The 15,081-nt window shown below is 41.4% G+C and overlaps 3 protein-coding genes across 7 annotated transcripts; 1 reads left to right on the top strand and 2 right to left on the bottom strand.

Moving 5' to 3' along the window:
• The first annotated feature begins 2,925 nt into the window (after positions 1-2,925).
• On the top strand, positions 2,926-8,109 carry LOC117449106 (uncharacterized). Of its 3 annotated transcripts, none has more exons than XM_034086500.1 (8): positions 2,926-3,306; positions 3,698-3,736; positions 3,817-4,125; positions 4,685-4,993; positions 5,722-6,036; positions 6,671-6,820; positions 6,911-6,983; positions 7,526-8,109. In XM_034086500.1, the coding sequence occupies exons 1-7, from the start codon at positions 3,282-3,284 to the stop codon at positions 6,952-6,954; spliced, it is 1,191 nt and encodes a 396-aa protein (XP_033942391.1). In that variant the 5' UTR covers positions 2,926-3,281; the 3' UTR covers positions 6,955-6,983; positions 7,526-8,109. The 3 variants fall into 3 exon arrangements, with proteins under 3 accessions (XP_033942391.1, XP_033942390.1, XP_071059897.1); XM_034086499.1 differs by having other exon boundaries at positions 7,523-8,109; XM_071203796.1 differs by lacking the exon at positions 3,698-3,736 and having other exon boundaries at positions 7,523-8,109.
• Positions 8,110-8,297: 188 nt separating this feature from the next.
• Positions 8,298-11,857, bottom strand: LOC117449104 (uncharacterized). The gene is made up of 7 exons (XM_034086498.2): positions 11,258-11,857; positions 10,983-11,081; positions 10,728-10,756; positions 10,566-10,591; positions 10,405-10,458; positions 10,257-10,319; positions 8,298-9,686 (listed from the first exon to the last, which is right to left on the bottom strand). Exons 1-7 carry the CDS (start codon positions 11,337-11,339, stop codon positions 9,479-9,481), a joined length of 561 nt encoding a protein of 186 aa, XP_033942389.1. The 5' UTR covers positions 11,340-11,857; the 3' UTR covers positions 8,298-9,478.
• A 314-nt stretch (positions 11,858-12,171) lies between these two features.
• On the bottom strand, positions 12,172-15,005 carry LOC139434187 (sodium/potassium/calcium exchanger 1-like). Of its 3 annotated transcripts, none has more exons than XM_071203793.1 (5): positions 14,935-15,005; positions 14,685-14,852; positions 12,913-14,596; positions 12,751-12,820; positions 12,172-12,649 (listed from the first exon to the last, which is right to left on the bottom strand). In XM_071203793.1, exons 2-3 carry the CDS (start codon positions 14,725-14,727, stop codon positions 13,302-13,304), a joined length of 1,338 nt encoding a protein of 445 aa, XP_071059894.1. In that variant the 5' UTR covers positions 14,728-14,852; positions 14,935-15,005; the 3' UTR covers positions 12,172-12,649; positions 12,751-12,820; positions 12,913-13,301. The 3 variants fall into 3 exon arrangements, with proteins under 3 accessions (XP_071059894.1, XP_071059895.1, XP_071059896.1); XM_071203794.1 differs by having other exon boundaries at positions 12,172-12,291; positions 12,468-12,649; positions 14,685-14,951; XM_071203795.1 differs by having other exon boundaries at positions 12,172-12,291; positions 12,580-12,649; positions 14,685-14,951.
• Between the last annotated feature and the right edge of the window lie 76 nt (positions 15,006-15,081).

Below are 15,081 nucleotides of genomic sequence, written 5' to 3'. Positions count from 1 at the left end.
CGATTTGGAAACTAATGTGGTTACACTGAACTTATTCTTAACATAAATGGCAACGCCACCACCTTTATTAGGCCGGTCGGTACAATACACATTAAAACCATTTAAGGCAATGTCAGAGGCCAAAATAGATTTATTTAGCCATGTTTCATCCAATAGATGAACTGCAGTTTGTGGCACTTCCTTATTGGCCTCCCGGCTCTGCCCCAGAGTTTGCCGCTTGGTTCAGACCTTCAGACATGCATTTAAAATACAAATACTTAAAAGGTGGGGTAGGTAATTTTGGAGAAACCAGCTCGAGTGCGCTACAATTTGAAAATACACAACCGGAAGAAATCTGCTACTTCCTTACAGAGCCCCTCCTCCAACACACACAAACACGCAATGAGGCCACGAGATAAGTTTGTGCACAGATGGAAGGCTGACAGGCAGGTAGGCCAGCCAGTTATTTTAGCCGGGCCGGCTAAAATGATTGGTCGTGCTTTTTACAGTGCCACGGCTTCCACAGAGGATTTTTTGTCAAAGCACTTAAGATATTAGGCTTGTTTGAGACAAGCGAGACCTGCGCAGACCTGCGCAGTTGCTATCAACGTCTTGCTAGTGCGTTGCATGATGGTTAGTCATTTTGTCCGACTTGCTCTGGAGGCTCGCCCACATGAGACGTTGAAATCTCGCGGGACAAAGACGCCTGCAGCCTTGAGAGCGCGGCGCGGCGCGCCGGCGCAGTTCCTCTCCACGGGCTGCGGAAGCAAAATGCTTGATGGGAAACGACCATGGATGTATAATAAGAACTGGATACAGCGTGGGAGGCGGGGCCTCATTCATTCCTATGAGAGTTGCTCAAAGATGACAAAATGGCCCAACTTTTGAGAGAGCGAAACGTCACAGATTACCCGGCATGCCTGAGAAGTACCCGTATGAGCATGCGCAATTTTAACCACGCCGCGCAAAAGGCTCGTTCACATTAAGCACGTGAATTTGCGTACACGTAACAGCACCGCACGTTCATGACAGCATGGTACTGGATTTATATTAACGAGGCGGCAGTTAGCAGCTAGCGGCTAGTAAATTATGCTAAATTACACATCAATCGTTATGTACTTTTATATTATGCTGACATCAGGATCTAGTGATATCCAAGCAACAGAGCTTCATTTAGCATGATACTTGTGTGGGTTGTACATGAAACCACTTGGTAATATATAAAAATGTATATTGCCCCTTTCACACCAGCGCCTTTTCAGCTCCGGCTCGGAGCTAGAGCCTGAAAAGCGCCGGGTTTTCCTGTTCACACCGCAGCGGCGCCGGCTCTTAGCTCCGGAATCCGCTTCATTTCCAGCTCCAAAAAATGGTCGGTCCAGAGGCAAGAGCTTTGGAGCTAAGAGGTGACGTCGCTTACGTCTCTCTTACGTCGAGGCGTGCAGGAAACTAAACCCACCTTCCCTGAACATGGGTCGACTGTTATGCCTGCCTACAAGCAGTAGTGCTTATAAACACACTTTATAAAGTCAGGCAACACTAACCAGGCTTTGTGTGATTCTGTTTATTTGTACCTTACTTTGACCATCCGTTCACTGTTATCGATCATTGTGGAGAGAGGCAGACGTGTTGTTTTGTATTATTGCAGCTATCGGATGCAAGTAGTCAGTTTAGCTTCGGTTGCTATGCTAACATCACCCGTTTTATACCAGAGAAACTTTCATAACAGCGTTGTTATACCAAACAGTGTCAATTCAGACTGACACACATTCACTTAGGCTAAGGGGAACTGGGGATATGCATCAGCTGCTTGTGTGAGTCGGACAGTGAATACTTTAGAGCGGCCGCTGCAGTGGGAGCTAACGGGAGAATAAACTCCCGTGGAAGAGCAGCACTGCAGCGGTCGGTAAATGCTGCAGAAACACATGAATAAACAATGAACCACGGCACTCTGGAGCAAAGTATAAGGTTGGAGAAGTCGTTATTCAATTTATTCTGGCTTCGTGTGATTAAAAGCAACACGATCATCGACCCGACGCAGTTGTTGTTGTTGTTGTGAGCGTCGTAATGGGTGCCGTTGGGGAGCAAATCAGCGATGTAAACGGTGACGTCATGACGCAGCAGGGGCAGCTCTGGGGCGCCAGTGGGCGGTGTGAACAGAGCGGGAGCTGAAAAGGGAAACCGGAGCTGAACCAGAAAAGCTCCCGCTCGGAGCTAGAAACTGAAAAGCGCTGGTGTGAACGCCGCATATGTTGAAGCCTGTTATGTTCAATTGTGAGTTAAAACTTTATCTAAAAAAGTAAAGCTGATGATGGATTACTGTGGTGGAGTAAGTAATGTGTGCAATAAGAATAAAGTTGAATCTAATCTTGAGCAGGAGAAGAAGATGAAGAAGAAGAAGAAGAAGAAGAAGAAGAAGAAGCCGACTCCTTTTTGAGACCTCCCCCGGCTGCGATCGGCTATTCTCGTCTACTTTCGAGGCGAGCCGCAACGCGTCTCAAACAAGCCTGTTCATTGCTATCGGAATGTTAAGAGCATTCCATGGAATATAATAAAAAGTGTATCTCGAGCCGGTTTCTCAAACGTACCTACCCCACCTTTAAAAGTGGAATAGAGAATGAAAAATTGAAAATGTAATGAAAATGAAAAATATGATATCAAATATAAACAATGTAAAATATTCTGGATAATTCAAATGTTAAAAAAAATAAACATAGTTGTATATATATGAAAAATTACAATAAACAAAATTCTGATTGTGAAATATGTCAATTAATTGAAGCAGAGTAAAGTAGCATACATTTGAAATAATCCTGTTGTAAATATATAAAATTACATTATATATTCAGGCCTAGTACCAAGTTATTGTCCACCTCCGCGCTGTGTGTAGTAGCAGCAGCAGCTCCTGGCTGTTTCGTTTTTAACTGCAGCGCTGCGTCGGTGCTGACCTCTGTCTGCCGCAGGGAGAACCGCTAGCAGCTAAACCCTGACCTGAGTAATGAGTATGGCGACCTGACGCGGTATGTAGTTGTCCTAACGTTATCTCATGGACATCGTGTTATGGTACAACCACCCGGACTACCCTTTATCTCCAGACCAGAACTACTTGTTTGTAAAATAAATAGCGTCAGTGGTTGATTACGCCGTTAGTGTCAGTAAAGTTGCTTAGCCGCTAGCTCTTATTTTAGTTAGCCACAAGCTAGCTGATGTCTTGTGTTGTCACTAGCTTTAAACGGCTGGCAGCATCATCACCACGACAACTGGCATCCTTCCCACCCGCCCGTGTGATGGAAGGGTGAGGAACGATGCTCCTGCGTATCCTTTTAACAGGTGAGCCCCCTGGATGTAGCCCAGGTAGCTAATAATGTTCAGCTAAGCTTGTTTTCAGCTAACGCTAACTCGGAAGCAGGACCCGCTAACTTGGGTAGCTTATGGTTGATTATGTAACGGCATTACTTAGCAATTAATTTAAGTGAGCACAATGGCATTGGTTACTAATTGCAAAGTGAACAAGCGTTTTTTCGCATGTATGACTTTTTGAGATGTTATCAATATGTTATGAGTGACTTAACACTAGAATCTTAACTAAAATGCTCCTAAAACATTTGGCTTGTGTTAAGTCCTAATAGAAAAGCAACTAAGTGAAGAGTTGGCTGCTATTGTTGACATTTTAAATCTGAATTGGCCCAATAACAACTGCATGTTTGTGTTTTCATGACAGGACTGTTAGGTGTTCTGTGGGATGGAGTTACTGCTTTTGGTAAGCCTGGAAGTGACATAGCCTTGCTTCTTCCTGTGCCTCCACTTTCTGTCTCTAAGCTATCTTCCTCTGATCCACAGGTGGGGTCAGACTAGTGGACGGGGAGAACAAGTGTTCTGGCAGAGTGGAGGTACTCCGCCATGAACAGTGGGGGACTGTTTGCGACCACGGATGGGACCGCCGAGAAGCTCATGTGGTGTGCCTGGAGCTTGGATGTGGCTTAGCTGAATCTGCCCTCCATGAAGCACATTTTGGTGCAGGCAGCGGAGAAATCTGGCTGCGGCATGTCCAATGCTCGGGACACGAGGCCAGTCTGACACGCTGTGCTGTGGTCCTCCACAGTGACGCATACTGCACCCATGAGAATGATGCAGGGGTAATATGCTCAGGTAAGACTCTACTCTGTTGAGTCATTCTCAATACCAATGGCCACTGCCAGGTGGTTGACTGAGTGATTTCTGCTGGGTTGATTCATTGAGCCTATTCTGGTTAGTGGCATACGGAAATGGCAGACACAGCAAAGCAAATTAAGCAAGACGTAATGCCAAGTGGACAAAGCTTGTTTAAAAACAATAACACATTTGGTGTTGGCTTTCAACTGCTGACAAGCTGTTTCACCCTTGTCGAGTCAGGGTGGAGGAGCTTACTTTGAATGTTGTTTTAAAAAAACAGCAACCTATAAATCCTACTCCGTCACCTTAGCATTAGTTCAATGTCATAACGGCAAGAAAACCAGCCTGGACAAACAGAATCTGTAAATGAATTATGACAAAACTAATCAGATCTTTAAATGTGAGCCAGATAATATTGTCATCCCTTGGTGGTAGAATGAGTTACCAACCATTGCAAAATCCCTCCCTATCCGACCTCAACCTACCTCTTTCAAGAGTACTTTAACACCTGATGACATCACTGAAATGTTTTGATTAATCTGTCCTTTCCTCGCAGGTACGCTTCTAATGCCCACCCTCACCCTGCTGTCACCGCACACTGTGTTCTCTCCTGGCGAGGCTGTTCGCTTTGGCTGCAGTGTTCTGCTGGGTCACCACCTCAGTGACTTCCACCTGTACAAGCATGGAGTGTCCACACCGCTGGTCACTCAGAGGGCGGAGCAGGGCCCCACCCCGGTGGAGCTGACCCTGACCGACATAGAGACTTTCCACCAGGGCAGCTACAGTTGTCGGTACAGGATCAAGAGCGGCTACCCCCCTCAGCTGCTCAGCTCTCCACCCAGCAACTCCATCAACATCACTGTGGGTAAGTCACGGCCGCATTGTCTCATCCATATTGACTCTGTTTCACCAGAGCTCATTATGTGCAACATATGCACATTGTTGTGCAACATATGAGACATTTGTTCTCTGCCCAAATAAATCTTTGAAGGGAAATTTCCCACACTTTATTTGGATCTCCAAACAGTGTTGGTGCTAAGTGTGGTCAATTCAAGCAATGAATAACACAGTGTGTGCTATACAAAAAAGCTCCACTTCTGAGTGAAGTCTGAGCTGTTTGATTCCGTACCACCAAAATTATGCAGTGACAGCACTGGACGCAGAAAGAAGATATTGTATCCACAGTATTTATTTATGTTGTCATGATTTATCATTTATTTGGTTCATTGTAGCTGTGTTGAATTAAATTATCATTCATTATACATTTTTCTATTTATGTTGACAAAATCATAATTGGTAATATTGGCAGTTGCATTCAGCATGTAATGGAAATGTCTTACCTTGCCAGATGTTCTCAATTTTGAGTTTGTTGTTAATATTGCTCTCACTGGTTACTTGTTAGTAAAATCTTGAGTATCTTGAGTGTGACCCAACAAAAAAGGACATTTCATTTGAGAATATTTCGGGAAATTGTAAGGGTTGAAAAGAAAGTTGTAGTTTTATAGTTCAGTAGAGTTGGGACTTTCTTGTTAAGCATGATTAACTGTATTTTTTGGAATAACCTTTTTTAATTGTTCTTTTAATGGTTCACAGTGGAACTCCTAACTCCCCAACACTGGTACAACACGTCCACTGAGGCCCCTGCTGGTTCAGTCATTAAAGGCCACAACTTCAACATCACCTGCTCCACCCCCCAGCAGTACCCTGGAGGTTCCTTCCAGCTGCGTCTGATTCGCTCCAACGGCACCGTGCGCCAGACCCTCCCTGCCCTCAGCCCCTCCGTCACTTTCACCTTCCCTGACGCCCAGAGCTCCAACGAGGGCTACTACTACTGCCTGTATCGGGTCCAGATGGGTGGACGCACCTTCATCTCCCGAGAAAGCCAGCCCCTGCCTATAGCCATCAGAGGTGACACTGACATTCATATAGAGACAGAGCATAGATCAATAACATGTTAGAAGAATGACATATGTAAGTAAAGTAGTGTTGTGATTTGGATATACCTGCCTAAATATCTTGATACTGATGCTAAAAGCAAGCCACGTAAGAAACCTAAAACATCAGGAAAAGTAATAGAACATTACATAACGGGGCGTTAAAGTGGAAGAAGAGCCTTACAAAGCCAAACAGACTCCCCCCCCCCCCTTCACTGGAGAACTGCGCAAAAACAGCTGATCACAACATTCACACTCTGTGGTCACGAAGTACTCCACTAGCCCCCTCCCCCCCCCCTGTCGACTTTCATGAAGTACTCCACTAGCAACCCCCCCCCCATTGACGTTCACGATACAGAGGGCTTCATCAAATAACTTTGAGTGGAGCCAGAAGTTGGAGTACCAAACACTGACTCCAGGTACTCATCTGAGTACCTCACTGAGAAAGTTATGTGCACCCCTGTATATATGAATCAATATGGTATTATGTATATATTCCTGACTTGTAAAGCTTGTTTTGTGTTTCTCTTTTGCAACTGTACTTGTATCATCCCATCGATGGAAACCTATCCTGTATGTTACTTAAAGATAACTGCTCTCTCCCTCAGATCCAGACCCAGTCCTGAGTCCGATGGTGATCAGCTGGATTGTGTCCAGCCTGACTTTTGTGGTGACCGTCGTCGTTATAATCATTGTGGCCAAGGTGCTGTGCAACAAGGAGAAGAAGCCCACTGAACTGGAGCGAGAGACCAGAACCTGTAGGTTTATTTTCCATCGACACCTTTGAGCTATAGTGGTGTGAAATCCTGTATGTGCACAGAGAGTAATATTTGTGCTTCTGTCTCCAGGTGTGGACAACACCTATGTTGCCTTATCAATTAACAAGCTATGACGGGGTGTGCTGGCAACAGAACACTAAAGGTATATAATGTCATGATTCTTGAACATATGATGCCTACAGAATAATATTCAGCCTCCTCCCCATGTTTTGCTGATTAATAGCAAGTAATCAAAAAAGGATTTAATATTTTTCTTGTATTGTGCATCGTGTGAGCTTAACAAAGTATGTCGCAAATGTTACAGGTGTATGTATAACAATGAACTGAATCCCTGTTACCACATATAGACGATCTCTATTTAACTGATTGTGTGTCTTCTAAAACCAATGAGCACTAGTGATGACTAGTACTTGAAACATGTATTTTATTATGTTTATTCATTTAGATTACTTTGTATTCTGTTTTCATTTGACACTAAAGGATCCTTTGTTGCTTATTAGTTTCAAAAAGTCTGAATCAAGGTTAAAGGTGAAAGAATAAAAGATGAGAACTTCAAAGGAGTTGGGAGAGGGGGATAATATTTAGAGTAAAGGAGATTTGCATCAATGCATCCTGATACACAGGAAATATAATATTCTTAATTGTGCATTAAAGTAAAGTATATTGTATTTTTTCTTCCAGCAGAATCACTGATGAGTGGACGGTCAGAAGGCTCGCGCTGCTTCCATTGTGGATTCAGTCGGCAGGAGACGTGACTCACAACCTAAAAGCTCGGTCGGACCCAGTTCAGCAGCATTTGGATGAGAAAGCTTTTGCTGGACTCTAACAAAGACCTCACACCAAATGTAAGGCTAGTGATTCTGCTGGGAAGAATGAATAGGATTGGCTTTTAAGCCTTGCATTATGGTAAGATTTGAACTATCGACCACAGAAGACTGACTGTAAATAAGGACTTCCAGTTCAACGTCTAGTTTCTGTTAGATTTCAGCTTCACTCAGATTTGGCTACTGCCATGACGCCAGATGTCTGGGAACTGTGAGAATGTGACGTTAGTCCCTCAGGTCTCTGTAATTACCTTGTTTTGTATTTATTACCAGGCAACACTAATAACAGCCTCCACTAGCTAAATATGTACTTGCTTCTTCAGATCAATGATCCTTAAAGAATTATAAGATTTTCTTTATTTTCAATCCAACAGTTTGTACATTACTGCACTTAAAGTTGGTGGATAGAAGCTGTTGTTGATTAAAATGCTGCTTTTGTTTGAGCTTCTGAGATTCACTTAATTTTGTTTGACAGTCCAAATATTTCTGATTTATAGCATCGCAACAAGATGCACAAGAGGACAAATGTTTTACTTTATGCATAATACAATTCATTTACTTTTACATCCTCAATTATTTAAACATTTCAAATGTATTGTTGCTCTTGAATAAATTACTAAATGCTTAAAATGTTTACATATACAAGCTCTTTAATAGTTTGAATTATGTAACCGCAATACAAAACACACATCAAACTATAGGATGAAAGGTTGGATTATGTCGTACAAAGTGTGATATATCTACTGAATCATAGCGTTACAGCTTGTATAAACAGTTTGATTTTAGATTGGTACCCGAAAACATTTCCCAACTTCTCATTAACCACTGAAAAAACATTAATTATTACCCCAATTATTCTTACAAAATCACTGAGGCACTTGCAATACAGCTGGTTTCAAAACTGTCCCATCTGTACTTTTATTATAATTATTTCTTTAAACTGACAAAAGGAAGCATTGTTGTACCACAAGATAATGTTACAGTAAGTACAAGGTTTTGGTCAGTCTTTATATTAACAATATACACAGTATCATAGACCATTAGAAACCGTTATTATCTTTAACACTTAAAGTAATACATTGGGACGCTAAATAGTTCTGGCCGGTCACACCTTGGACGTTCAACTATTGGTTAACACACCGTGAGATGAGTCCGGGTGTTTTTCCTTTTATAGATACACACTTTCTCCAAGTTAGTGCCAATGATATACAAAAGAAGTTTCCTAAAACCAGGAGAAATGTTCTCTTGATTGAATCTGAAATTGAAACAAGGGTCTTAGAAGTATGATGTACACTTTTATGTAATACTTTAGAATATTGTATGTTGTGGATAAAGAGTGAGATATTTATTGATAGTGGCTGAGACTTACAGTATATATGATTGGCACTTTTTAAAGACACATCTTATTATGCTAATCCAACGACCTTACATACTATCTCTGTAAATATTTAATGTGCAGCTGTGGCAGTCTTTGTTTCTACTCTACTTTTCATTTGGTGCCAAACAGCAGTGAATGCACTGTGCTGTGGATGATCTTCAGAAATGCTACTGTCCAGCTAAGAGTAAGAAGGATTTTGTGCATTGTTTTATGGATATGTCTACAAAGCATCTATTCTAGTAGTGTTGCTGTAGGGAGGCTGTGTCAAACATAAGCAAGCAAAAAACTGCAATTAAAACGCATAAAATATTGCAGAAAGCCCAATTTCAGCAATGTCAACAACAAAAAAAGGCATTAACCGAAATATATTCAATCAATTAAAATCCACAATAAAGAATAACGTCCCAATAAAATGAACATGACTTAAAAACAAAATCATTCTATTCCTTTGATGGGTTCATTTGTCTCCATAATGGAAAAAACTAAGTAGAGGAAGACTGCCACAGCCACGAAGAACACAAACTGAACCCAGAGCGGGACGAGGCGGGACGACGGCGGGGCCTTCGGAGCTTCTTTAGGGGGTCCGGGGGTCGATTTCAAATAGGGGCTTTTGGAAGTGGGCGGCAGGTCGTACATGTGGGACCTGAAAGGGAATGGAATCAATTATGCTTCGGAACATAATTAAAATGATCCACTACAAAGAACCCCTGATTTCTGAAGTCTGGTATTAGCATTGGTTTACTATGATGTACCTGAAATCATACTTTAACGTAATTACGGTCTTGCCTCCTTTGGGCCATTCAATGTCAGTTACACCACATTTTAAACAGCGAAACTATTTTCTGACATTTTTAGACTAAATCATTGTTGGAGGAAATATTCAGATCTTCTAGCAGCTGGTTGAGGTGAAGCTTGTATAGCAATATTTGATATCATGTTGGGTAGTTTAATCTGAAACACTATATTTTATAAACGTAATCTTTAACAGCACGCAGTAACTATAGCTGTCTAATAAATGCAGTGGACTAAGGAGTGCCGAGTACAATATTTTTGAAGTTGGAGTAAGACATTTAAGTTAAAGTTGGAGTAAGACATTTAAAAAAGAAAGTATGGAGATACCAAAAGTAATTTCGTAAAGTCAAAAAGGTGACGCAGACTACATTTGGAAATGATCTGATGGTGACACTGTTTGACTTTATATAAATATACTTACTCATCAGAAAATTCCTTTCCACCGTATTCAGGCTTTGGTTTTGAATAGTTTGAGTAGGATGTCCTGTAGAGAGGGAGATACGACCTCAAATATTGGAATACTGACAACTTCCAGTAAAACAAAAAATATTTATAAAGTTATAACTCACTCGTGTTTAAGTTCCCTTTCACTGCAAGCTGGTCTTGGCCTTCTGTATGACCCACTAGATAGACGAGAAAAATAAGTGATTAAGAAGTATTTGTATTTGATTCAATAAATATAAGAAAGTAATTTAATGTTTGGACTGGAGCAGGTAATGGAAAAGCTGACCTGTCTCCCGCACCGTCACCCCTGTCCTGCAACATTAGAAGCAGTGATAATAAGTACTGATGTTTGCTTTTAGAAAGATTGAATACAAACATTTGGTATAACTTATTTATTAGGCATGTCATGGAAAAATACAACCATAAAAGGGTGAACAGAAATACTTACAGGAGTTCTGTATTCATAGGTGACTTCCTCTGAAATTAAGACACAAACATGAATAACATGTATAACTATGTTGCTCCAATTTGACCTTAAGACTGAGGCTCATTTAAATGAATTGTTGTTGAATCCAGTTGTACCGGATAATTATAAAGTTCTGGCACAATAGTGGACTTTATTACTGCACATGTATTCATACAAGTAAAGCTTTAATATTGACTGCTGTTCTGAGAGAATATGTAAAGTTACATAATGAGTTACCCTCTTCTCTGTAGTAGGTTTGGTCAGGTGATGGTTTCGCTTTCTTTCCTTTGGCCATGGCTTCTTTCAGTTTCCTTTCATAGAGACTTCTGGTGGAGTCTGAGAACCAAACGTAGTTTTAGACAATATTAACAAGTGTCCACATGAAACCACGGAGATTCTGGCAGTGCTACAGGAGTGAAGTCAGTAACTTTACTCAGGTAAGGAGGAGGCCTGTGGAGTTTACGTTGATTAAAAAACGGGCGCAAAGTATGAGATTGTTGAGAGCCACTCACCGACCACAGGCCCGTGCTTTATCTCGTACTCGTCCAGCAGGTCGCTGATCTCCTTCACAGTTTTACTCCTTAGCGAAGACATGTTGCTGTCTGGATTAATTCGTTTAGGTGTCTGTGTTGTGTTGTGTTGTGTTATTATTGTTTGTTCTTTTTCGGTTAGTCTGTTAGTTTCGGTTGCCAAACCAGACCAACAACCGATAGTGACCAAGAGGCGCTCGTTTTGTCTCGCAGTCAGTAAAGGCGGTAGTCGAACGGGAGTTTGAAAACATGGAGAGATTGAACCCCGCCCTCCTTTCTTGACCCGAATGTTAAAAACATTCGCTACTTCCGTCAAATTTTACATCACTTCCATTTCCGTTTGAGACATTCTTCTTTATGGTTTTTGTGTTCTCCTTTGCAGAAATGAAGCAGCGCCACTAGCTGGCTTCTAATAAAAACAAATTAAAATATGTTTTCGATGTGTTCATCACAAATGAGCAATTGTTATCTAGAATCCAGATCATAACGTCTTTTAAATTCTCTACGAAGATCTGGCTGATTATTTTAAGGTTAGTAATATTACTGACAGTGGAAGAAACATGATTCAGATCATTTAAACTTACATAGTAGGCTACAACATAAAGTACAAACAAATTAAACCACGATTTCATCTATATAATATATTCAAAGTTTATTTTGTTTGTTATCTTATCTGCAAAGTTACTGGTAAATATAATTGTCAGAATTATCATATTTATTAAAAGCAGAAGCAAAAGACTACTCAAGCACCACATGTATATCAACAAAGTAGTTAATTTACTGAATATTTTTGAAACACTGCAGGAACAAAGGAAACAATAGAGAGGGAAAGTAACCATAAAGTTCAGGAACAAATTAACAAAGTGAACGTTCAGTGAGGGTCAGTGAGTACACACTTTTTGTTTCCTGCTACAAATGTGTGTGTCGCTGATATCAGGCATGTTCTCTGGTGGTTGAGTGTTTAAAGTATCACAGGCCGGAGTCATTTCCCTGCTGACGTCGATCTCCCTCAATTCCTGGACTCCGGAAAGCAGGGGGAAAATAGTTAGTTGTGTTTATGTGTTTTATTTATTAGTGTGTTTTCATTAGGGCTGAAACTACTGATTCTGGATTACTTGTTTGGTCCATAAAATGTCAGAAATCAGTGAACATTTTCCATTACATGTTCTCAAAGTCCAAGATAATGCCTCACCTCTTTTATTTTGTCATTCCATACCCAAACATATACATATATATATATCAGTTTGTCGACTAATGCTTGCATCTCTGCTGTCATGTGTGCTCATTGGAGTCTGCGTGCAAACCTCAGATGTTTCTGCAGAACTCAGGTCCTCCTCCCCTTCAGTGGAGCTGCTGTGTGAATCTCTGTCACTGCTGAGCAAAATTAGAAAGTAGACACACTTATTTCCATTTTCCATTTGACACAGCTCAGGTTGTTGTTACATTTCAAGAACAGAAAGTTGAACTTTGCTCACCACTCGTCGGTTTCATAGTGAATGACTTGAGACAATGGATTTGCACAAAACTGAACTTTTATCTGCCTCTCTGTAAGAAATAAAAACAAATGGAAGCTGATTAATTGTTTTAAAAATATGTTTCCATATACAAAGACTTTACCATTCATCATCCTCACTCACCTCTTCTTCTAGTCTCTTCATCGCTGTCATCATAATACTTGGAGAAGGCCCTGATTCTCTCCTGTTCATCCCAGTTCCTTTCCTCTTCCGACTCATCTTCTCCTAACTGTCCTAGCTCGGTGATCTCATAGGCTTCAGTGTTGAAGAAGAAGTCATCATCATCCAGCGAACCCCTGTTAGAAGGGCTTGTTGTTTGTTTTTTATCCCCTCTCTGTACCACTGAGTAGCTGTGGACGTCTTCTGCCGCAGGACGCCGAGTCACATCTGAAAGTGCTGTGTTCACCTCGTCTATGTCCTCTGTGGTTAACAGGTCTTCAGACAGATGAGCTGTTAACACGTCTAGATTCCAATTTATGCTGAAATCAGCTGCTTCCTCCCTTTTGTACTCGTCATAAGACGCTGCACTGTCCCCATCTTGTGTCCTTCAGTTTGTTGTTGCTTTCAGGCTCTTGTAGAGGCGTAATGTCAAAGAGTTCCTCATCGCTCCTCTTTTCTTGGACATAATCATCGCTGGAGGTGTAGGAATCATTCTCACCTGTCTCACCTCCATCCTCAACCTCTTTTTCTCCAGTTGCTTCATCCAATCTCCTGCACTCATACACCTCTGAATCTCTGCTGCACTGATACCTGCCTCCCTCCTCCTCAGTGTCCTCATCTTTTCCCATACATGCTACATCTGATATTAGATCTGTCACATATTTTTCCAGGCCGGTGTTTTGCTTTTCAGTTGTTTCGCTGTCAGATGCACAAGCCAAGGTGTTTGACTCTTGCATTTTTCCTTCATCTCCTACATATTCACATGAAGAAAAGTCTGAGGGATAATCTGCAAAGCTCTCACCTGCGTCTTGGTGCTCCTCCCCTGAGAATTCCTTCATTTGCTCGCCGTTTTCATCACCATTAACTTCAGCAATAAGATCCTTCAGATTTTGAACCGATATTTCTGGAAACTCCAAACTGGCTTTTGCTGCTTCATCTCCGCAAGTATTTTTAAACTCCTGCCCAAAGCACTGCACGTTTTCTTCTTGTTCAATGTTCATGCCCTCGCACTCAGAGTCACACAAGTCCTCTTCCTTTTCTTGCTCATCTTCCTCTCTTATCCCATCACCTCTTAACATCATCTCATTGCTACGTTCAGGGACTCTCTCAAAATAGGACACCTCCTCATCACCCTCACCCTCACCTTGCTCCTCTTTTCTAACTTGAGGGTTTTCAGCACCCTCCAGGGCCAGAGGTTGTCTCTCAGCAAAGACCCTGTCCTCTTTATTACCGACACAAAACTCATCGCTGCAGCTAACTGACCTAAAAAAAGACTCTGGTTGTGCTCCTGTTCCCATATCCTCTGCCTCAGCCACTTCGTATTGCTCAGATACGGATCCTTCCTGTTCGGACTCTGAGCTTGTATAATCTTCCTCGAGTATTTTGATGCTGCTCCTTACCCCTGCACCTTCAAAATCCTCATTGTCGCTTATATCATCATACTGCTTTTCAACAACTTCTGTGCGTGTATCTTGAATTTCCATGCAAGACAAAACTGCAGTTGCAGTTGCTTCCTGTTGCAAAGCCTTGTCTTCTTTTGCAAGTACGTTTTCTGCACAGATGTCTGTTTCGTCTTCCTCACATTTATCCTCAAAATGTATCTTCTCAAAGTCCAAATCTCCATCAGAGAAAGATGGGACTGCTGTTTCTGTAACAACATCAGCATTTGACAAATAAATAAAAGTAAATCATGAAAAAGAAAATAAGTAATACATACCACATGATGTATTTCTTACCTGAAAAAGCATCACTGAGTAGTTCAGCAAAACTGTGCTCCATCTTTTCAAGTAGGAAAAGCAATAGTACGAGTTATGTCAAGACAAACAATACTGCACAGATGATCTCCTCTCAGAAAGGAAGAGAGGACGCAGTAGCTCTCTTCTGTTGTTGCTGCAAGTGGCTTCCTGTCAGGCAGACAGTGCGTGAATTACATATTTAAACAACTATCTTCGATTAAACATACAGTTTTCAGCAGTTAAACCTTACCATACAACTGAGGATAATCAAAAGGTCTCAAAGAAGTGAAGTCACAAAAGTAAATTGTGTTGCTGCAGGAAGTTACTTCATGAATTCATGAAGTGTGTCAGCCTTGATGTGGTTTTAGTGTCAGATGAATGATATAAACTCCAGCAG

This window comes from Pseudochaenichthys georgianus, chromosome 7 (assembly GCF_902827115.2).
Source record: "Pseudochaenichthys georgianus chromosome 7, fPseGeo1.2, whole genome shotgun sequence".
Lineage (NCBI taxonomy): Eukaryota > Metazoa > Chordata > Actinopteri > Perciformes > Channichthyidae > Pseudochaenichthys > Pseudochaenichthys georgianus.
This window is presented reverse-complemented; position numbering and strand designations above follow the sequence as displayed.

Excerpts from the sequence above, each read along its gene's own strand:
- LOC117449106 (XM_034086500.1), top strand. The coding sequence starts at position 3,282 with ATGCTCCTGCGTATCCTTTTAACAG. Across the intron at positions 4,994-5,721 it reads CTCCATCAACATCACTGTGG|TGGAACTCCTAACTCCCCAA; the intron begins GTAAGTCACGGC and ends AATGGTTCACAG. Across the intron at positions 6,821-6,910 it reads GGAGCGAGAGACCAGAACCT|GTGTGGACAACACCTATGTT; the intron begins GTAGGTTTATTT and ends TTCTGTCTCCAG.
- LOC117449104 (XM_034086498.2), bottom strand. The coding sequence starts at position 11,339 with ATGTCTTCGCTAAGGAGTAAAACTGTGAAGGAGATCAGCGACCTGCTG. Across the intron at positions 11,082-11,257 it reads AAAGCACGGGCCTGTGGTCG|ACTCCACCAGAAGTCTCTAT; the intron begins GTGAGTGGCTCT and ends TTTGGTTCTCAG. Across the intron at positions 10,459-10,565 it reads GGTGACGGTGCGGGAGACAG|TGGGTCATACAGAAGGCCAA; the intron begins GTCAGCTTTTCC and ends TCGTCTATCTAG.
- LOC139434187 (XM_071203793.1), bottom strand. The coding sequence starts at position 14,727 with ATGGAGCACAGTTTTGCTGAACTACTCAGTGATGCTTTTTCAG. Across the intron at positions 14,597-14,684 it reads ACTCAGTGATGCTTTTTCAG|AAACAGCAGTCCCATCTTTC; the intron begins GTAAGAAATACA and ends ATGTTGTTACAG.